At 45.5% G+C, this 23,956-nt stretch overlaps 1 protein-coding gene across 1 annotated transcript in view; it reads right to left on the bottom strand.

Annotated features, from left to right (window-relative positions):
- The window catches only part of LOC116989098 (sodium-dependent serotonin transporter-like), a 50,798-nt gene that overhangs the window by 3,619 nt on the left and 23,223 nt on the right, over window positions 1-23,956 (bottom strand). Inside the window, exons 6-11 of the mRNA XM_033046279.1 lie at window positions 22,676-22,779; window positions 19,374-19,501; window positions 17,382-17,494; window positions 15,895-16,026; window positions 7,351-7,450; window positions 5,128-5,228 (exon numbers count right to left, since the gene is read on the bottom strand). Of these exons, the coding sequence (XP_032902170.1) occupies window positions 5,128-5,228; window positions 7,351-7,450; window positions 15,895-16,026; window positions 17,382-17,494; window positions 19,374-19,501; window positions 22,676-22,779 (678 nt within the window). The remainder of the gene's footprint in view (window positions 1-5,127; window positions 5,229-7,350; window positions 7,451-15,894; window positions 16,027-17,381; window positions 17,495-19,373; window positions 19,502-22,675; window positions 22,780-23,956) is intronic.

The raw sequence follows: 23,956 nt of genomic DNA, 5'->3' as shown, positions 1-23,956 counted from the left end.
GATACTGTCCTGTCCCTTTAACGTTTACAATCTGGGAAAGGCCAACAGACAAAGATGGCTGCTCCTCATTCTGGTATTCCTACTGCTGCAAATTTAACATTAAGAAGGGCGGTGGGCGGCAGGTGGGCGGCGCGACTCTTGTCAGCAGCAGCCTCTGCAGTCCGTCTGTCTTTTTATTGTTTTCTGTCTTGTTCTATGTAGTTTTTATTGTTTTTTTTTGTCGGGGTATGTGTGTGGGGGTGGGGGAACTTTAAGGTCTTTCCCCTGCACGGGAGACCCGACCTTTTCTTTGTCGGGTCTCCGTTGTCGTTGGGGCTGCAACGCGGAGCGGCCTCCAGCAGGAATGACCTGGGGCTCCAGTCGCGGAGCTGCGGATTTACTCACCATCACGGAGCTGCCGAGTCCGGAGCGGGTGGAGCTGTGGTGGACGCTGCTGTGACCCGACACCCGACATCCGGAGATTCGGAAGCTCCTACCGCAGGTCTGTGGACAGTAATACCGGGAGCCCGCGGGTCCCTGGTGGGAGACCGCTTTTCGGGGCTTCCGCAGCGGCGACTTCTCCCGCCCGAGTTGCGGGATTGAAGATTACCTGGAGCGGGGCCTACATCACCGCCCCGCGCAGCTTGGCCGCGGGACTTTGTGAGTGCCCGCCGGGGCTCCAACACCAAGAGCCCGCCGGGGCTCCAACACCAAGACCAGGTGCGTGGCCTTGCATCACCCGGCGTGGCTTTAATGGCTGCGGGACATTTAACATCGCCCGCCAGGGGCTTTGACTCTGTCTTTGACTCTGACATGGGGGGGAGAGGGGAGTGCAGGGGAGAGATATGTTTAAGTTTTGCCTTCCATCACAGTGAGGAGGACTCACTGTGATGGATGTTTATGTGAATTGAATTGTGTTGGTGTGTGTCTTGGTTCTTTTTTTGTATGGCTGCAGAAACCAAATTTCGTTTGAACCTCATGTGAGGTTCAAATGACAAATAAAAGGTATTGTATTGTATTGTAAAAGAAGATCTATATACCTTACATATACCCTAGTGCCCAACCTTACCAACATAACATAATATTTGACACCAGTGAGAAAGAAAGAACGATGTCTCAGGAATTTGAAGAAATATAGACAGCCTCTAGAAACCATTGAGGCAATCTCCAATTTAAAAGGACTGAATATGGAAACCTGGGAATGAACACTCCTCTGTGGTTCGGGGGCACCTACTTTGCGCCTAAATTTTAGCTACAGGAATAAATTGACCAATTCTAAATTAGATCCCTCAAATTGTATGGTAATGTATTGGAAGGACTTTAAAATTTGAGATTTGGAAATGACATGGGATACGGCTTAAAAGTATTTGAAATTTGAGTATTGACCTAGTATCTTTTATTGTCTCACCCCCAGACAAACAGCCAGAGATGGGAAGGATTGGTAATAGTCATCGAGGGAAGGATAGAACTTGGCAGAGGTCCGGTATTGTATAACATGAATGAATATCCAGGGAACGTGAGAGATGGCATAGGAAGAATAGAGAATGAGGAAGTGTAATTAACAAAGCTCCCCTTCAAGAAGTTGATGCTGACCACCTAGAAAAAGAGTTACCGGAGAAAAAGAGTGATTGGGTGATAAGAAGTACCAGGGGAGTGGGTAGTTGTTGTCAGAGTCGATGTATTTGACCGGTAGATCGAAATGTATCTAACCCATTGGTTAAAGTTTAAAAAAAAAGTTGTACACGAAATGTATTATGTTGCATATCATTGAGATGTATGTACATTGCTTCTAATAAAAATTAAAAAAATTAAAAATTAAAAATAAAATAAAAAATATATCTAATCCTTGATAATAAAACGGCTACTATTATCAAGGTGAAAAAAATTGTCCCTAGATTCGGCATTCTTATTTGGCTTTATTTAAAATAATGGTCCACAACATATTGAAATAAATTGATGAAATTATATATCTGGGAATTCCACAGTAATTGAATTGAATTGTGCTTATCGACCACAAGCTGTGGATTGAAAAGGGGTGAATTCCCTGAAATTCAAAATAGCAAATTAAAGGCTGGGTGAATTTGGGTGAATTGAAGCGTTCCCTATAATTGTTTTGAATAAGAGTCATGCCTGTAGGGAATTTGGACTGAACCCAGCTGAAATTCACATGAGGAACCTTCATTAAGAGTACATTGGAGACCACCATGTGACTGCGGTGATAACGGACTACATTGTAGCCAGTATCATAGTATGGGAAGGATTGTATCATAGAATAGGAGCAATGTACAGAGAGAGGCCTTTTGTTGAGAGTGGATGAAAGGAATGCATGGGAATATCTCCACCACTGCAAGTGGAAGTATGGACTGCTAACTTACTTTATCCCAGGTTCTCTTAGGAACTTTATACTCTATTATGGATCAAGCACAGAGGAATTGGCAACACGGATGGAGGGAATTCGCGCCCAAGAAAACTCGGGAGGTGAAGACTCATCAGACGGGAATCATGAAGCAACGCCCATGAAAACTCGGGAAGCTTGATGAGATTCTGGGAAGGTACATCATCATCTTGTTGTTAATATGTGTGATCGAATGTAACAGTCACCAGTGTACAATTAGTTATCATAGATGCTGCTTATCATATGATAAAAGGGAGGAATGTGAATCCTGGCTAAAACTGAGCAGGAATAAAACCAAAATTTAGTGACCGATTCATGTATTGCTCGGCCATTTTGGTCAAGTCTGTGTTTCTGCATATATATATATATATATATATTTTTTTTTCTGTTTTGTTTTGTTTATTTTATTAGAAGTTAATACAGTACAAAACAGTACAGTGGAACCTAATTTTAGGTGCCAACTATGTCATACCGTAATCCATTCTATGTACAACCTCTACTTTTATGTTTTGAGAAGGAAGTAAGCAAGACAAGAAAAAGAAAACAATAGAAAGGGGAAAAAGAGGAAAAATAGATGGCAGAGAATAGAAAAACGTGAAGTGTGTATATAAAAAAAAGAAAAAGTGGAAAGAATAGGAGAGAAGGCCCCTTAAAAGAGAATTTTTCAAATCTTTATTCGGAGATGTAGATCTATCCGCGGCATGAACTGAAATCAGCAATCTTTATGGTACCGCTGCATCACATGATTCCAAAAAGTCGATGAAAGGAGACCAACTCCTTAAGAATTGGTCGTATTTATCTATTAGTCGGAGTCTCATTTCTTCAAGGCGTGCTATGTCCACCATATTCCTAATCCACATTTTAACAGTTGGTATGGTTGTATTTTTCCAAAATTTAGGTATCAATTTCTTTCCAATTATTAACCCATAATTAAAAAAAACGTTTTGGTCTTTATTTAAATTGGTATCTTCTCCTATTATTCCAAATATAATCCATTCCGTTTTAGGTTCTATTGTGGACTTAAAAAGCTTTGTAAATATATCAAATATATCGCTCCAAAATGTATTCAACTTTGTACATCCTACAAATGAATGTGTTATATTAGCGTTTTGAAACAAACATTTATCGCATCTGGGAGAGACGTTTGGATAAAATTTATTCAACCTCGTTTTTGAATAATATAGTCTATGTAATAATTTGAATTGAATTAAATTATGTCTTGCATTAATAGAACAATTATGTGTGTTCATCAGATACTTTTCCCATCTATCCTTCGAGATCTTTATCATTAGCTCATGTTCCCAATCTTCTTAGTGCTTCTGTTGAGGGTAATTCTCTATTTAATATATTATTATAAAAGTATGATATTAGTTTTTGTGAATCAGCCTTAATATTCATTGCTTCTTCTAAAGGGTCTAAAAATATAGTTTGAAATCTATGTATATATTTCTTCATAAAGTCACATACCTGTATATATTTAAAATATTGATTATCCTTCAGTTTAAATTTTAATTTTAACTGTTGAAATGATAACAGTTTACCCAATTCATACATATCTCCTACTTTCCTAATCCCCAGTCTATCCCATTGTTGATATGTGTTGTCGATGAGAGAAGGTTTGAATGCGGGATTGTTCACTAGTGGGGTTAGTACTGATAGATTATTTAATTTCAAGGATACTTTTATTTGTTTCCAAATTCTTATTATATTGTGAATAATTGGGTTCTTCTTATATATTATACTCTTCAATTTTATCGGTGAGAGCAAGATCGTTCCTATATCGTGTGGATAGCACTCCTCTTTCTCCATTCTTATCCACTCCAACTGCTGAGTGGAACTATCCAACCAGTATATTATGTTCTTAATATGCACTGCCCAGTAGTAATCCATAAAGTTAGGTAATGATAAACCCCCAACTTCTTTAGGTTTACACAAATGCTTTCGTTGAATTTCGTTTCTGCATATATATGACAAGCTGTTGAATGGTGCCAGTAAGTCTAGAGTCCAGATCAGTGTTGCTGATAAGAAATGTATGAGTATCTCTCCAATTGTCAGTATGAATTAGATTTTTGCAGAGGACCCCCAAAGAAGTGTAAAATGCATGAGTTTGATTGGATTCCTGCAAAAGCCTTGTAAATAATGTAAATAATGTTGCCAGACTGTTACCCTGCTGTATATTGATTGGCCAAAGTGTTAAGCCCTGACAGGGTTGTTTCGAATTCCAGGGTAAATGTTGCATTATTCAAGTTAAGTTAGCTTCTTCCAGAAGCTTCTCCTAGAAACAATGTATGGGAGACTCTGTTATTGGTTTGGGGAACTGTCAATAATGTATTGGTGTAATTAATATGTTTGATAGGACTGTAAAGAGACCACCCCTATGTAGTTCGGCCCCTCAAGGTGCGGGGACTATAAAAGGCAGCCCCCACGAGGTCCTTTGTCAATCTTCTGGAAGAGCGCTTGGGACTGCGTGACCTTTTGGAGTGTTTCTGCTTGCACGAGGCTAAAGGACTTGGCCAGGCAGAGACAAGGATCGAACCCACGGTGGTTTAGGTATCGTATAGGGGAATTTGCTGTTCAATCTAAAAATAAAGTTTAGTTGTTCCAGTGCTTGACTCAGTGCTTTTTTGACTGATCTAGACTGGGGGGTAAGCTTAGAGTAACATATTTACACTTCTACCACTCTCCCCCCCCCCCCCCCCACTTGCTCTGACAGAACTTAACAACAGTGGGAAGAATAGAACAAGTAATCTTACCAGAAGAAAAACTGGACTAATAACGACCCAGCATATCTGCCAGAACTTCCCAGGAACGAACCCAATCATTTCCCTGATATCTTTGCAGAAGTTTTTCATACCTAAAGCATTGAAACAAAAAGTGAACATGAATCAACACAGTTCAACACTTGAGCAAAACACAAAGTGCAGGGGCAGAGAGTTGTGGACAGCCCAGACCATCACACAAACCAACTTCCCTTCCATTGACTCCATCTACACCTCACGGTGCCTTGGCAAGGCCAGCAGCATAATCAGGGACAAGTCTCTCCCCGGCCACCCCCTCTTCTCCCCTCTCCCATCAGGCAAAAGGCACAGAAGTGTGAAAACGCACATCTCCAGATTTAGACACAGTTTCTTCCCAGCTGTTATCAGGCAACTGAACCATCCCACCAGTCCTGAACTACTACCTTCCTCATCGTTGACCCTCGGACTATCTTTGATCGGACTTTACTGACAGGGGGGTGGGGGGCAGAATAGTGGAAAACAGAGGCACACCAGGGTGGGGGAACAGGAAATAGAGAGGGGGAAGATGGGAGTGGTCGTTGGAGGATTCAACGTTCGTACCGCAAGGCTGCAAGTTACCCAAGTGGAATATGAGGTTCTGTTCCTCCAGTCTGTGTGTGGCCTCACTGCGTGTGGCCTCAACCTGAAACACTGATTGTTTCTCTTCCCACAGATGTAGCCAGACCTGCCGAGTATTTCCAGCATTCTCTGTTTTTCTTACAGTATGAAGTTTGGATTATACTTGATAGTTTAGACTTTGGAGATACATTGTGGAAACAGGCCCTTCGGCCCACCGAGTCCACGCCGACCAGCGATCACCACTGTACACTAGCAAGTTTGTGGATGACACAAAGCTGGGTGGCAGTGTGAACTGTGAAGAGGATGTTAGGAGGTTGCAGGGTGACCTGGACAGTTTGAGTGAGTGGGCAGATGCAGTATAATATAGATAAATGTGAGGTTATCCACTTTGGCAGCAAAAACAAGGGAGCAGATTATTATCTCAATGGGGTTAGGTTAGGTAAGGGGGAGGTGCAGCGTGACCTGGGCTTCCTTGTACACCGGTCACTGAAAGTTGGCTTACAGGTACAGCAGGCAGTGAAGAAAGCTAATGGAATGTTGGCCTTCATAACAAGAGGATTTCAGTATAGGAGTAAAGAGGTTCTTCTGCAGTTGTATAGGGTGAGACCACATCTGGAGTATTGTGTACAGTTTTGGTCTCCTAATTTGAGGAAGGACATCCTTGTGATTGAGGCAGTGCAGCGTAGGTTCACGAGATTGATCCCTGGGATGGCTGGACTGACATATGAGGACAGATTGAAAAGACTAGGCTTGTATTCACTGGAGTTCAGAAGGATGAGGGGGATCTTATAGAAACATATAAGATTATAAATGGACTGGACAAGCTAGATGCAGGAAAAATGTTCCCAATGTTGGGTGAGTCCAGAACCAGAGGCCACAGTCTTAGAATAAAGGGGAGGTCATTGAAGACTGAGGTTAGAACAAACTTTTTCACCCAGAGAGTTGTGAATTTATGGAATTCCCTGCCACAGAGGGCAGTGGAGGCCAAGTCACTGGATGGATTTAAGAGAGAGTTAGATAGAGCTCTAGGGGCTAGTGGAGTCAAGGGATATGTGGAGAAGGCAGGCATGGGTTATTGATAGGGGACGATCAGCCATGATCACAATGAATGGCGGTGCTGGCTCGAAGGGCCGAATGGCCTCCTCCTGCACCTATTTTCTATGTTTCTATCTATGTTTCTATCCTACACACTACAGTAGGGACCATTTACAATTTTTACCAAAGCCAATTAACCTACAAACCTGCACGTCTTTGGAGTGTGGGAGAAAACCGGAGCACCCGGAGAAAATCCACAAGGTCACGGGGAGAACGTCCAAACTCCATACAGACAGCACCCGTGGTCAAGATCGAACCCGGGTCTCTGGCGCTGTGAGGCAGCAACTCTACCACTGCACCACCCTGCTGCCAACATTCACTCACCTTAAACCTATGTCCTCTGGTTCTCGATTCCAATACTCTGGGCAACAGTCTACCCGATCTATTCCTCTCTATAAGATCACGGTTCATAGTTTTTATTAACTAGCGCTAATTAATTCCATTGTTTGTGGACATATTTTTTTCCAATCTTTCCCAGTCTCACTACATGTGGAATCAGCCTTGCACAAGTGCAGAGTAACTTACCGTAAAACCAAGACACAGCAATGGCCTCCAGAAACACCACAACAATAATAGCTGTTCCTGTGGCATATTCTTCAAAGAATTTCACCACGTATGCTCCACCCTGAATTGAAACAAGTAAATAAGACCTTGCTGTGAATGGTTTGCAGAGCAGAGGAACAATGTCTTAGGAATTCAGTAACATCAACAGTTCAGTTTAGTTTATTGTCACGTGTACCGAGGTACAGTGAAAAGCTTTTTGTAGCATGCTAACCAGTCAGCATAAAGACTACACAATTACAATCGAGCCATTTAACGTGTATAGATACATGGTAAGGGAATAACGTACAGTGCAAGGTAAAGCCAGCAAAGTCCCGATCAAGTCCGAGGTTCATCAAAGAGTTAGATAGTAGTTCAGCACTGCTCACTAGGTGTGGTAAGATTCTCTATCACTTATGACCTTGTGACAATTTAAGGGCCTGACCGCCTAATTTAATTCATACAATTTATTTTTTAAACACTAGTAATATTAGAAATTTGAAAATGTGGGTTTCTGTCCCTGTCTGTGACGCTGTGAGGCAGCAACTCTACCGCTGCGCCACATTGCCACCCACAGTTCTCCTCTCCCCTCTTGACATGATTGTACTCATGTGTAATATGATGTCATAAGATGCCATTCGGCCCTTCCAACCAGCACCACCATTCAACATGATCCTGGCTGATCATCTACAATCAGTACCTCATTCCTGCTTTTTCCTATATCCCTTGATGCCTTTAACCCTAAGAGTTAAATCTAACTCTTTCTTGAAAACATCCAGTGGATTGGCCTCCACTGCCTTCTGTGGCAGAGAATTCCACATAAGGTCATAAGGAATAGTAGAATTAGGCTATTCGGACCATCAAGTCTACTCCACCATTCAATCATGGCTGATCTATCTCTCCTTCCTAACCCCATTCTCCTGCCATCTCCCCATAACCCCTGACACCCCTCCTAATCAGGAATCTATCAATCTCTGCCTTAGAAATATCTACTGATGGCTTCCACAGTCGTCTGTGGCAAAGAATGCCACGGATTCACCACCCTCTGACCAAAGACATTTCTCCTCATCTCCTTCCTAAAAGAACGTCCTTTAATTCTAAGGTTATGACCTCTAGTCCTAGACTCTCCCACTAGTGGAAATATCCTCTCCACATCTACTCTATCCAAGCCTTTCACTATTCTAGACAATTCTAGCACTTCATTAGACAGCACGCAAACAAAAGCTTTTCCCTGAATCCTGTTGTATGTGACAATAATAAACCAGAATCAATAAAATCCTACTTACAATCGTGCTTTCCATTCCAGTCAAGCATGTGTTAAACAGATGTAGCTGCCTGAATATTAAACAAGCCCACTAATCAGTCCAGTGAAGGCAATTATACATTTTTAAGATAAACTCATTGTGACAAATCTCTCTCCCTCATCTGTCTGTACTAAGCAAGCAATATAGAAGTGTAAAAAAGTCACAGAGTGCTGGAGTAACTCAGCGGGTCAAGCAGCATCTGTGGAGAAGCAGCTTATAGGACTGAACAATAAATTCATGTTCCTCAGTTATACGAGCAGAATTAGGCCATTCGACCAATCGAGTCTACTACGCCATTCAATCATGACTGATCTATCTTTCCACCTCAACCCCATTCTCCTGCCTTCTTCTCATAACCCCTGACACCCGTACTAATCAAGAATCTCCCTCCGCCTTACAATTACTGATTGACTTGGCCTCCAATGTCTGTTGCCGTGAATTCCACAGATTCACCACCCTCTGACTAAAGAAATTCCACCTCATCTCTTTGCTAAAGATACGCCCTTTTATTTGGAGGCTATAACCTCTAGTCCTAGACTCTCCAACTAGTGGAAACATCCTCTCCACATCTACTCTATCCAAGCCTTTTACTATTCAGTAAGTTTCAATGAGGATCCCTCTCATACTTCTAAACTACAGAGAATACAGGCCCAGTGCTGTCAAATGCTCATTGTATGTTAACCCCACTCATTCCAGCGATCATTCTTGTAAACCTCCTCTGGACATCCTCTGGACCAGAACATCCTCAAAGGAAATGTGTAGGAAGGAACTGCAGATGCTGGTATAAACAGAAGATAGACACAAATTGCTGGAGTAACTCAGCAGGACAGGCAGCATCTCTGGAGAGAAGGAATGGGTGACGTTTCGGGTCGAGACCCATCTTGGGATGGGATGGGATGTGTGTACCAGCACCTTTGTGACCACAGAAAAAAACACAGGACATTGTCAGCATGCCTTAAATGTTTTAATTCAATGAGTAAAAAAAAACATGAATGAAAAGATTTTAGTTTGCTTGCAAACAAAGAGTTCTTCAGATTGTTGAAACTAAAACAAAGATATGAAATATTAAACAAACAAGTTCTAAAATTAGGGATATGCCAATTGTCGCCAGAGTATTACTGGAAGCATTCTTGCAAAATGTAAACTCTGATAAGGGAAAGTACAAACTGTGTTTGCTTAATTTATAAACTACTGGCAGTAATTAAGGCATTCAGGGCGCAGCGGTAGAGTTGCTGCCTCACAGCGCCAGAGACCCAGGTTCGATCCTGACTATGGGTGCTGTCTGTACGGAGTTTGTACGTTCTCCCCGTGACCTGTGTGGGTTTTCTCCAGGGGCTCTGGTTTCCACCCACACTCCAAAGATGTACAGGTTTGTAGGTTAATTGGCCGGTAATATTGTTTAATTGTCCTAAGTGCATGTAGAATAGCGTTAGTGTGCGGGGATAGCTGGTAGGCGTGGACTCGGTGTGCCGAAGGGCCTGTTTTCGCACTGTATCTAACTATACTTATCTATAGTCTAAACTAAACTATACTAAGTATCACAGACATAGCAAAGACAATAGGTGCAGGAGTAGGCTATTCGGTCCTTCGAGCCATTCAATGTGATCATGGCTGATCATCCACAATCAGCACCCCATTACTGCCTTCTCCCCATATCGAAGGTAGATACAAAATGCTGGAGTAACTCAGCGGGTGAGGCAGCATCTCTGGAGAGAAGGAATGGGCGACGTTTTGGGTCGAGACCCTTCTTCAGACTGAAGAAAATCACCATTTTCATTGTGGGGGGTGGGATAGAGGGGAGGTGAGGAATGGGGGAGCAGGGAGATAGAGGGAGAGGAGGGGGTAGGGAGGGGAGAGGGGTTATGGAGGGAGGGTGACTGAGGGTAGGGGAAAGGAGATGGAGGGAGAGTTGAGGGAGGGAGTTGGAGAGGGGAGGAGGAGAGCGGGAAGAAGAGGGAGGGTGAAGAGGGGAAGGGAGTGCTGGGGATTAGGGGGAATGGAGAAGGATAGGGGTAGGAAGAGGGATGGCGAGGCGCAGTTGGGGAAGGGTTGCCGTGACTCGCGTCACAACGGGGATCTCTGGCGTCACAACAGGAACCCGTCAGCAGCGCCTGTGCAGTTGGGGGCTATAGTGAGTGGTGGAATATTGCGTTGGGGAACAGTGCCCAATGGGTCCCACTTGGTCTGGTATATCATATACCTATTAATAGTCTGATCTTGGATGATGTGTGTATTGGTTTGTGTGTTTGTTTGTGTATAATCACATCTTCTTCAAAAAACTACGCGCTAACAGTAAAATTTTTACATATTCCGGTAGACATTTTTCCCGTGGAGTCCGAAATCGCCTTATCTGAAAATTCCAAGCTTTATTTCTTGTTATTACTGAAAATGTTTAAAAATCTGAATTTAAAAACGACTGTCTTTCGCTGCTGACGTCACAATGGGTCTGCGTGCCGTTCTTCCTCACGCTGCGAGTGACGTCACCCCACCCCACCTCCCTCCCCCGTTATTCAAAAGACGCAGAAAGAACGAGCAAGTCGGGCCCCGTACTGAAGCTGCCAAGTTCTCGGGTCGCTCGGTCGGCTCCTCTCTCTCCCCCCAGGCCTCTCTCCCCACCCCGGGCCTCTCTCCCCACCCCTCTCTGCCCCCCCCTCTCTGCCCCCCCCCTCTCTGTCCCCTCTCTCTCTGTCTATGCCACTCTCTCTCTGTCTCTGCCCTTCTCTCTCTGTCTCTGCCCACCTCTCTCTCTCTCTGCCCACCTCTCACTCTGCCCCTCTCCCTTTGCCCCTCATTCTCTCTGCCTCTCTCTCCCCCTCTCTGCCCCCCCCCTCTCTCTCTCTCTCTCTCTGTCTCCCTCTCTCTCTCTCTGCCCCTCCCCCACTTGCTCTCTCTCTCTCTCTCTCTCTCTCTCTATCTGCCCCCTTCTCTCTCTGCCCCCTCTCTGTCTCTGTCTCTCTCTCTCTCTCTCTCTCTCTCTCTCTCTCTCTCTCTCTCTCTCTCTCTGCCCCTCTCTCTCTGCCTCTCTCTCTCTCTCTCTCTGCCCCTCTCTCTCTCTCTGCCCTTTCTCTTTACCCCCCTCCCTCTCCCTCTCTAGCCGTGCCTGCGAGTTGGGGGCTATGCGTGCGTGGATAGGGCGGGGGATGGGGTAAAAGGAGCAATAATAATATATAATATAATATCAAAGGGGATGGTTAGTGTGTGTGTGGGGGGGGTGGGTTGTGGGGGGTGGGGGTGGTTAGTGGGTGTGTGATGCCGCAGGCCGCCCTCCTTCCCGCGCGTTGAGGGGACGGGACCCAATGGGTCCCACTTGGTCTAGTATATTACTAAAACTCTCATCTTATTTGATTCTATGTGTGCCGTCTTATAACTATATTTGCGCAAAAACAGTACATGATAGCACTACAATTTTTCCTGTGATGTAAATTAAACAAATTTCATTCAGATTAATGGTATATTTTACAAGTTATCACCATTTTAAACTTTACAAAAAACACTTTAAAAAAGCTCTCCATTAAAGTAAAAAAAAAACAAAAAAAAAAACCTTGAATTTCAAACCGTCCAGCTTCAACTGATGACGTCACAATGGCTCGACTAGCAGGGGGAGGGCGAATTGCTATTGTACCACACAGGGCAAGTTCAATTGGAATTTTTTTTAAAGCCCACTGTTGAGGGAGGCAGGGGGGTGCTGGAACCTTATGTTCGGGAACGGCTTGAGTTGGAGGACCACACTTCCCTTGGGGGCTACGGGTAGGGAACGGGTGCGTTGGGGGAGCAGATCCAACGGGTCTGCACTTGGTCTAGTGCTTATTAAAAATCTGATCTTGTTTGTGTGTGAATATGCGGTTGTCTTTACATTTCTGTAAAAACACTACGCTGTAACGATTACATTTTTACATATTCTAATTGACATTTTTCCCCTCCGAGACCACCTTCACTGAACATTTTATGCTTTATTTCTTGACTTATTACTGATTAAAAGTAAGTAAGAAGTTTAAAAACATCAAAAGACTTTGAATTTAAAAAGACCAGCTTCAACTGATGATGTCACCAATGGCTCGGCTAGCAGTGATCAGCTTCACTGAAGATCTCATCCTATATTTCACGTTATTCACGATTAAAGCTTTAAAAATGCCAACTTTCACAAGATTTTCACTGTTAAAATCATTCCTGCCAGCTTCCAACACACTTCGATCCAATGTTGCGACACAGGAACACTCTGAACTTCACAGGAGGGAGAGGGCGAATTGCTATTGCAACACGCAGGGGGCAACGGGTAGGGAACAGGTGCGTTGGCACTTGGTCCAGTATCTATACTAATACTAAAAGTCTCATCTTAATAATAATAATAATGGATGGGATTTATATAGCGCCTTTCTAATACTCAAGGCGCTTTACATCGCATTATTCATTCATCTGTAGCCACAGCTGCCCTGGGGCAGACTGACGGAAGCGTGGCTGCCAATCTGCACCTACGGCCCCTCCGACCACCACCAATCACTCACACACATTCACACACAGGCAAAGGTGGGTGAAGTGTCTTGCCTAAGGACACAACGACAGTATGCACTCCAAGCGGGATTCGAACCGGCTACCTTCCGGTCGCCAGCCGAACACTTAGCCCATTGTGCCATCTGTCGTCCCGCTCATCTTGACCACTTCCTGTCTATGTTGTAAATAGATTTTAGAAAAAACGCTACGCTATATCACTATGATTTTTTCGCCATCTTACTCACTGTCCTCCAACTGCCCCAATATATTTTTCCGATCGTTGAAATAATAAAAAAGTTCTGAATATTTAAAAAAATCGTGAGGTCAGCAGATTGGCCTTCTCGCCTGTCAGTCACCATGAAGGTAACACCCCTTCCGGCACCCGCTGAGAATAGAGTCCTGGAGGCGGAGATGAGTCTGTGAGCTGCGTGCGGGCAGAGAGAAAGTTGAACCGGGAGCCTCTGAGTGAAGTCGGAGTGGGAGCGGGAACTATGCGTGAGGCCGAAAGCTGAAGGTACGGGGAGAGCTGCGACCACCCCCCCTTCCGACACCCCCCCCGTCTTCGCGGGCTGCTGTTTTTCCCGGAGGGGGGGTGCTGTGTTCACGGGCTGCTGTGTTCGCGGGCGGGGGCTGCTGTGTTCGCGGGCGGGGCTGCTGTGTTCGCAGGCGGGGGCAGCGACCACTACGAGGAGCCAGGTGCCGATGAGTGCAGGTGGGGCTGGGATCCAATGAGTGCGACAGGAGCTCGGTCTTGGAGCCGATAATTGAGTCCGGAGCCGGGACCTGCAGCCGATGAGTGCAGTCGGAGCCAGAGCCGCTGAGCCCACCCACCACCCTCCCACATACACCCCCTCCCTTATCCACACAACCCCCCTTCCCCACACAATCCCCCTCCCCCACGCCCACCCCCTCCCCCACACCCTCCCAACGCTCCTCCCCTCCCACAGACCTCCCTCCCCCACATCCCCCCTCCCCCACACTCCTCCTCCCCTCCCCCACATATCCCCCCACACACCCCCTCCTCCACACACCCCTTCCCACACTCCCCCTTCTGCACACCCCACCTCCCGCACACTCCCCCAGAGCAGTGGAACATTGCTTTGGGGGAACATGTGAGTGGTGGAATATTGCGTTGGGGAATGGGTTGCATTGGGGGTACCAGGCCTCCCGTGTGACTGGGACCCAACGGGTCCCACTTAGTCTAGTATATTATTAAAACTCTCATCTTGTTTCTATATTTCTATATTTGCCCGGTTTGTGCCTAAATTTGCGAAAAAACGGTACACGTTAGTGCAACAATTTTTGCACCATCTTACCCACCGATGTCAATTAAACAAGCTTTGTTCACATTGATGGTATATTTTACAAGTTATTGACATTTTAAACTGAAATATATTTTTTAAAAGCTCTTTCCACTTGCCCTACGCATCAGCAGTATTCTACCCCACAATTACATCACAATGGGATCTCATTTACCAATGCTTCCGCAGGTCCTCTCTTCACTTTATTAACTTTAACTTAATTTCTGCCCCCCAGTCCCTCGCAACAGCTCCCGCCTCAAGTACAACTTCATCACCGATGTGGTGCAGAAATCGGGGCCAGAGGTGGTTTACAGCGAGATCCTGGGGAGGTGAGGAGGGAGAGTGGGGGGATTGAGGGAGAGGAGGGGGTAGGGAGGGAGAGGATGGGGGGGGAGAGGGGGAGAGGAGGGGTGTAGGCAGGGGAGAGGGGTTATGGAGAGAGGGAGGGAGGCAGGGAGTGACTGAGGGTAGGGGAAAGGAGTGGGAGGGAGAGGTGAGGGAGGGAGTGGGAGAAGGGAGGAAGAGAGGGGAAAGAAGAGGGAGAATGAAGAGGAAGGGGGGAGTTCTGTGGGATGAGGGGGAATGGAGGAGGATAGGGGTAGAAAAAAGGATGGCGAGGTAATGGAAATATTAAACGCAAAGTTATTAACTTTAACTTAATTTCTGCCATTAGTGCGGGCCCGTCAGCCGAGCATGCGCAGTTGTGGACTATGGGTCGGTGGAATATCATGTTGAGGGACCAGGCCTCCCATGTGACAGGGACCCAACGGGTCCCACTTGGGGTCTAGTATATATTACTACAACGCTCACCTTGTTTGTTTGTTTGTTTGTATGCGTGTGTGTTTTGGAAACACCACCAAAATGGTACACCTTACTCACCATTGTCCCGTGATGTGCATTAGCCAAGTTTTGTTCAGATTGATGTTATATTTTTCAAGTTGTTGACATTTTAAACTTAAATTAACTTAAAACAGTGCCCCCACTTGCTGGCGGCGCCTGCAAGTGGGGGCAGACCGGTCAGTCGCATCACAATTTAAAATGGCGCCGGTGACGCGGCAGTGAAGCAAAATGACGCCATCTCCCCGCGCCTGCGCAGTTGAGGCCTTTGCCAATTTTCAGATCGTTTTATTTTTTCGGGTATACTTGCCTGGCCTCACAACGGGGACCCAATGGATCCACGGGTAAGTTTTGTTCTATTTTAAACATGGCTCCACAGGTCCTCTATTCAGTTTATTAACTTTAACTTAATTTCTGCCATCAACGGCACAACTTTGAACGCAGCAATTGCACTTGCGCAGTGCAGGTCCGTCAGCCGCGCATGCGCAATTTAGTGGAATATTGTGTTGGGGGAATGGGACCCAACGGGTCCGCGCTTGGTCTAGTATGACAATAAAACACTCTTGACTTAACAATTAAGATTAGACCTTTACACTTACAAACGTGAGGGTGCTCATCGATCCCAGAGTGCAGATCATGATCAGTACCAGCACAAACCACTCTCGCCGTTTTCTCAGTAAGTCTGGATATTCATCCACTACTGCGGTGATCACACCTTCCAGACCTGCAAACTAAAGATCCAAAACAACATCTTACCAATATAATATGCTGAAAGAATTTCACCGCTATGAATTATAAGTAGAACATCATGTATAGCTGGAGTATGCTGCAGTCAGACAGCATCTTTAGAGAAAAGGAATAGGTGACGTTTCAGGTCAAGATCGTTCTTCAGGCTGAGAGTCAGGGGAAAGGGAAACGAGAGATATAGACGGTGAGGTAGAGATAGAACAAATGAATGAAAGATATGCAAATATGTAACAATGATAAAGGAAACAGGCCACTGTCAGCTGTGGTCTAGGTGAGAACGAGTTACAGACAATGAGACTCAACAAGACGACTTTGAAGCTGGTACGACTTGGGTGGGGGATGGAGAGTGAGGTGGAGTGCAAGGGTTACTTGAAGTTAGAGAACTCAATGTTCATATCGCTGGGGTGTAAGCTGCCCAAGTGAAATATGAGGTGTTGTTCCTCCAATTTGCATTTGGCCTCACTCTGACAGTGAAGGAGGCTCAGGACAGAAAGGTCAGTGTGGGATTGGGAGGGGGAGTTACTGTTTAGCAACCAGGAGATCATGTAGGTCCAGGCTGACTGAGTGAAGGTATTCAGCAAAATGATCTTTCCGCTGGCTGGTCAGCTCGCAACAAAATATTTTTACTGCTCTTCGGTATCCATGGCAACAAACTGAACTGAACTGCCTAGAGAAGGAGGGGGGGGAGAGAGGAAGGGGTGGTAGAGAGGGAGGGGGTTGAGAGGGAGGGGGTAGAGAGGGGGGGGGGTGGCAGAGAGGGAAAGGTGGCAGAGAAGGAGGGGGGTAAAGAGGAAGGAGGAGGGGCTAACAGGCCCAGTGCTGTCAAACGCTCATGATACGTCGGCGCGGACTTGGTGGGCCGAAGGATCTGTTCCCACGCTCTATGTCTGAAATCTAAATGGCCAAAGTAAAACATCTCTTTCTTATAACCGAGTTGAAATACAAATTTTAGTTCAGTTTAGTTTATTGTCATTTGTACCAAGGCAGTGAAAAGCTTTTATTGCATGCTAACCAGTCAGCGGAAAGACAATACATGATTACAATCGAGCCATTTACAGTGCACAGATACATGATAAGGGAATAACATTTAGTGCATGGTTAAGCCAGCAAAGTCCGAGCAAGGATAGTGCGAGGGACACCAATGAGGTAGATAGTTCAGCACCATTCTCTGGTTGTGGTAGAGTGATTCATTTGCACTGTCCCTGAATCTGGAGGTGTGCGTTTTCACACTTCTGTACCTCTTGCCTGATGGGAGAGGGGAGAAGAGGGAGTGACCGGGGTGAGACTGGTCCTTGATTATACTGCTGGCCGAGTGAACTCGAGTAACGTCAATGCTTACCGTGCTGTCCAGACCCAGAGTGACGAGCATGAGGAAGAAGATGGCAGAGAGGAAGGAGGATGCGGGCATGTTGGCCAATGCCTCTGCATAGGTGATGAAGAGAAGACTCGGTCCTACAGGCGGTGGAGAAAACAGGAGCAATTAGCCACACATAGTATTCGGTAGTAAAGAAGGCAAACTTAATACGTATTTATTTCAGAAGGCTTGTATATAAAAAAAGGGATGTAATGTTGAGGCTCTATAAGGCGCTGGTAAGGCCACATTTGGAGTAATGTGAGCAATTTTGGGAACCATATCTATAGTAAGATGTGCTGGCTCCGGGCAGCATCCAGAGGAGGTTTACAAGAATGATCCCAAGGATGACTAGGTTAACCTATGATGAGTGTTTGACAGCACTGAGCCTGTACTCGCTGGAGTTTAGAAAAATGAGGGGAATGTCATTGAAACATCCAGAAGAGTAAAATGTTTGGATAGTGTGGATGTGGAGAGGATGTTTCCATTAGTGGGAGTGTCATTCCAATAGTGGGAGCGTCGTCAGCGAATCGTCAGATCAGCTGAGACCTTCCCCCTATTGACGAACTGTACACTGCAAGGGCCAGGAAGCGAGCGGGTAAGATCATCTCTGACCCCTCTCACCCTGGCCACAAACTCTTTGAAGCACTTCTCTCTGGAAGGCGACTCCGGACTGTCAAAGCCACCACAGCTAGACATAAAAAAACAACTTTTTTCCACGAGCAGTAGCTCTACTCAATAACCAAAAGCCTGTAGCCTCATTTTGCCCTGGTATTTTATTTAATTCACATGTTTACACTATAATGTTTTATTATTAATGTTTAATATTTTATGTGTCATTCTTAATTGTTTACTGTATGTCATGTTGTTACTTGCGAGCAGAGCACCAAGGCAAATTCCTTCTAGGTGTACATACTTGGCCAATAAACTTATTCATTCATTCGTCTAGGACCAGAGGTCAAAGCCTCAGATTTATAGGACGTTCTTATAGGAAGGAGATGATGAAAATTTCTCCAGTCAGAGGGTGGTGAATCTGTGGAATTCTTTGCCACTGACGGCTGTGGAGGCCAAGTCAGTGGGTATATTTAAGGCAGAGATAGATAGATTCTTGATTAGTACGGGTGTCAAAGGTATGGGGAGAAGGAAGGAGAATGGGGTTCGGAGGGAAATGCAGATCAGCCATGATTGAATGGTGGAGTAGACTTGATGGGCCGTAGGCCTAATTCTACTCCTATCATTTATGACCTTATGACCTTTCTGTTCAGTGTCCACTGCACCATTTAATCTCCTGTCTTCTTTTCCATGTACATTGTTACACATTTGTTTTGAAGCTCGACAGATATTCTGCTTTGAAAAGCCAGGCAAAATCAATAGTTTTACTTATTTATTAGTGACAAATGTGTAATTACATGTATCTGATTGCATTACAAACTGGTTAGCCATTCCCAGCTATTTATTCTTATAATATGTCAGTTATTGGGGAGAGATAATCAGTGCTTAAAGATCAGCTTCTATATTTACTGTTTGTAACCACTTTAAGGTTTGCAGGCACAATAATGAACACCTCCGTAAATTGTTTAAGCCTATGCATAAATTGCAAAGGTTCATTGGTCTTACTGCTTCTCTCAAGAATCATTTTTAGTTTAGTTTAGAGATACGACAAGGAAACAGGCCCTTCGGCCCACTGAGTCTGTGCCGACCTGCGATCCACGCACACTAACACTATCCTGCACACTCTAGGGACAATTTACATTTTATACCAAAGCTACCTCGGGAACAATACGGCAAATTGACCCGAATGGAACTCGGAACAGTACAGCACCAGAACAGGCCCTTCATAATTTTATAAATTTTTTTAGTTGGATATCCAAAAATATTTCTCAATTTGAAGATACGTAGTGCGTTTTTTTTTTGCAAGAAGGATGCAATTTAAAAAACAATGGTCTTGTAACAATTAGGGAGTTGGCGATGCGATCTCACCCAGATCTTTAGCCACTTCTGAAACATCTTCTTTCCTCTTCTCCGCCATGTAGCCCAGGATGGTGAATATAACAAAGCCGGCGAGGAAACTGGTCAAACAATTCACAGAGCTGGTGATCATTGCATCCCTACAGCACCAAGAGAACACACAAAGGTCATCATGAAGGTAGGAACTTCAGATGCTGGTTTACACCGAAGACAGACACAAAATGCCAGAGTAACTCAGCAGTTACTCAAGGAAGAATTTCATTGTTCTATCTGGGACAGATGACAATAAAACACTCTTGACTTTTGGGTCAGGCAGAGATAACCCGCAAGTCTTTGGAGTGTGGGAGGAAACTGGAGCACAGAGAAAACCCACACGGGTCACGGGGAGAACATACAAACTCCGCACAGACAGCACCCGTGGTCACGTCTCTGGCGCTGTGATGCAGCAACTCTACCGCTGCGTCACCGTGCTGCTCTTGTGTTCTGGAGACACTTCTTGGTGAGCTGTTCATGACAGCGTTAATCTCTTCCTTCACCTCATAACTGGGGAGGCAAACCATAGAGTCATAAAGTCACACAGCATTTAAACAGGCCTTTCGGCCCAACTTGCCCACACCAGCCAACATGCCCCAACTACACTGGTCCCACCTACCTGCATTTGGCCCATAACCCACTAAACCTATCCTATCGGCAGCAAAGATGGAAATTATTTAATCTATCTATCTATCTATCTATCTATCTATCTATCTATCTATCGAGAGAAAGAGAGAGAATATAACATATATGTATACACCTTCTCCTCCTTCTCCCTCTCCCTCTCCCTCTCTCTCTCTCTCTCTCTCTCTCTCTCTCTCTGGCAGGCTGGGGGCCAGGCCCAGCAGGGCCATGAGGCAGTTGGGCCAGGTGCAAAGGCATTGTGAGGTCAGCAGCTGGGCAACCTTAATATTTTTTTTTAATGTCAGTTGGTTATAAATTTTGGTAAATATCTCGGGAAATAATCGACCAAATTTATAGAGGATTGAATTTTGAAACTATAAGGAAATTTTATACCAGAAGATGTAGAAATTTGTGTTATTGTAACGTCAGCAGCTGGGCAGCGGTGGCGTGAGATGGTGCTGTGACTCATGCAGCAGTTTGATTTTAGTGGGACCATGTGAAGGTTCCCATCTCCCCCACCTGTCCCATTGTGATGTCATATATGTAAATGAGATCCATTGTGATTGGACATGTGAGGTGGCACTGACTCATGCAGCAGTTTGATTAAATTTTTTTTGATGTTTTGTTAACAATTTTATTCAAAATCTGGGGAAATAATTGACTGAATTTAGAGAGGAGTGGATTTATGAAATATTAAGTTAAATCCCTACCGAAATTGTAAAACTCTCCACGTTTTTGCGTCTGGTTTTCGAGGAGATACGTTTCAAAGGCAAAGTGACATACACACACACACACACACACACACAGAGTTTTAAAAGTATACTAGACCAAGGGCAGACCCGTTGGGTCTGCTCCCCCAAAGCAGCCGTTCCCTACCCGTAGCCCCCACGGGAGACGTGGTCCTCCAACTCAAGCGGCTCAGGAATGAGCAGCGCGGCTGGTTTTAAATGGCGTCTTTGAGGCGAGATGCGGGCGCCAGCAGCCGTTATGGTCGCCGGCCAGCAGGAGGTGACAAAATGAGTGAGTGGGGGGGGGAGAAGGATTTAATGAAAAATGTGGACATAAACATACCAAAATCTAATGAGTGGATAGTTGGAATGAAAAGTGAAATGTCTACCGAAATGGCTGCTTGTATGGGTGAGAAGCCAGTTTATTTTTGAAATATTGGGGGGGTGGGGGAGAAGGATTTTTTGATTAAAAACGTGTACTTAAACACGACGAAATGTAATGAGGAGCGGATACTTAGAAAGAAAAGTGAAATCTCTACCGAAATGGAAAAGATCTCGGCGATTGAGCGTCTGGATTCGACGTGGCAATGAATCAAAGGAAGAAATGCAGCCGGCAGCCGTACATGTAAATGGATCCATTCCGATTGGACATCTGCGAGCATCGGCCATTCCGATTGGACATCTGCGAGTATTGGGCATTGTGACATCACACGATGGAACGAATCAAAAGGCAGAAAGGCAGCCAGACGGCAGGCGGCAGGCACAGAGTTTAAATAGTATACTAGACCAAGTGCAGACCCGTTGGGTCTGTTTCCCCAACGGCGTTTGCAGGTGGGGTGGGGGGGGCTGCGGCAACACACTCACATTAACCACACCCCAAACACACAGGTGGGGGGAGGGGGGTGAGAAGAAGGGAAGGAGGGGAGAGGAGGAGGAAAAGGGGCAGATTTGGGAGGGAAAGGAGAGCAGGGTAGGGGGTGAGAAAGGGGGATGGGGAGAGAGATGTGTGGAAGGGGAGGGATGGGGAGGGAGGGGAGGAGGGAGGGAGGGGGAGAGGTGTGGGGTGAGAGGGTAGAAAGAGTGGGGAGGGGGAAGGGGGAGAGAAGTGGAAGCGTGGGGTGGGAGGGGTAGGGGGAGTGGTTGAAGAGGGACAGAGGGATAGGGGACGGGGGCGGGGGGAGATGGAAGGGGGTGGGGTAGAGAGTGAACGGGGTGGGGGAGAGAGGGATGGGTGGGAGAGGGAGAGGGGTGAAGGGAGGGAAACATAGAAACATAAGATTCTATAAGATCACCCCTCAATCTTCTAAATTCTAGCGAGTACAAGCCGAGGGGTGAGGAGAGGGAAACATAGAAACATAAGATTCTATAGGATCACCCCTCAATCTTCTAAATTCTAGCGAGTACATGCCGAGTCTATCCAGTCTTTCTTCATATGAAAGTCCTGACATCCCAGGAACCAGTCTGGTGAACCTTCTCTGTGCTCCCTCTATGGCAAAAATGTATTTGGGCATTGGGCATTGTGACATCACACGATGACACGGTCACCAGGGGCTGGGGCTGGTGCAAAGGCATATGTAAATGGTTCCATCCCGATTGGACGTCTGCGAGCATTGGGCATTGTGACATCACACGATGGGAACGAATCAAAAGGCAGAAAGGCAGCCGGACTGCAGGCACACAGTTTTATATAATAGATAGATAGATAGATAGATAGATAGATAGATAGATAGATAGATAGATAGATATCTATATAAGATAAACACAAAATGCTGGAGTAACTCTCTGGAGAGAAGGAATGGGTGATGTTGCGGGTTGAGACCCTTCTTCAGATTTCTCTCCAGGAATGCTGCCTGTCCTGCCGAGTTATACAGCATTTTGTGTCTATCTTCAGTTCAATCCAGCATTTGCAGTTCCTTCCTGCACACTGACCTGAAGCAGTTGTTGTTGAATTTGTTGTAGCTGGCAAATGCCATCAGGACACCAAATCCGGGACCAAGCGAGAAGAAAATTTGTGTAGCTGCGTCAATCCACACCTGCAAGGCAACGAACAGAGGTCACACTAAACCAACTTTTCAGATCGCTACAGCAATTAGTCATAGAGTGATAAAGTGTGGAAACAGGCTCGTCAGACCAACTTGCCCACACCGACCAACATGTCCCATCTACACTAGTTACTCCTGCCCATGTTTGGTCCATGTCTATAAACCGTGCGAAAGAAGGAACTGCAGGTGCTGGTTTAAACCGAAGATAGACACAAAATGCTGGAGTAACTCAGCGGGTCAGGCAGCATCTCCAGAGAAAAGAAATAGGTGATGTTTCGTGTCGGTGACTGAAGCAGGATCTCCCCATAACCTCCGTGGGTTTTCCCCGGGTGCTCCGATTTCCTCCCACACTCCAAACACGTGCGGGTTTGTAGGTGGCCCTCTGTAAATTGCCTCTAGTGTGTGGGGAGTGAATGAGAAAATGGGATAACATAGAACTGGTGTGAATGGGTGATCAATGGTCAGTGTGGTCAGAAGGATTGAATTGCTTCATTGCTGGCAATCACACAAACCAACCTCCCTTCCATTGACTCCATCTATACCTCATGCTGCCTCGGCAAGGCCAGCAATATAATCAAGGACCAGTCTCACCCCGGTCACTCCCTCTTCTCCCCTCTCCCATCGGGCAAAAGGTGCAGAAGTGTGAAAACGCACACCTCCAGATTCAGGGAAAGTTTCGTCCCAGCTGTTATCAGGCAACTGAATCATCCTATCACAACCAGAGAACAGTGCTGAACTACTATCTACCTCTTTGGTGACCTTCGGACTATTCCTTGATGGGACGTTACTGGCTTTACCTTGCACTAAACATTATTCCCTTAGCTTCCCTTACACTGTAAATGGATCAATTGTGATCATGTATTGCCTTTCTGCTGTTAGCATGCAACAAAAGCTTTTCACTGTACCTCAGTACATGTGACAATAAACTAAACTGCACTGGTACATATGACAATTAAACACCCTGACTCTGTGCCACAGCCTTCGATACCCCCAATGCCTCTGTCTGTCTCACTGCAAGGATCTTTAAATAAACACTCCCTTAGTGTTCAACAGGGAACCCAGTGTGTTGCTCAGAGTAATTTAGTTTAGTTTCGAGATGCAGCATGGAATCATGCTTTTCGGCCCACCCTGTCCATGCCGTCAATAGATCACAGAACTTATGAAAATG

The sequence above is a fragment of the Amblyraja radiata genome, chromosome 28 (genome assembly GCF_010909765.2).
Source record: "Amblyraja radiata isolate CabotCenter1 chromosome 28, sAmbRad1.1.pri, whole genome shotgun sequence".
Taxonomy (NCBI): Eukaryota; Metazoa; Chordata; class Chondrichthyes; order Rajiformes; family Rajidae; genus Amblyraja; species Amblyraja radiata.
The sequence above is the reverse complement of the archived record's forward strand: the minus strand, read 5'-3'. Positions and strand labels throughout refer to the sequence as shown.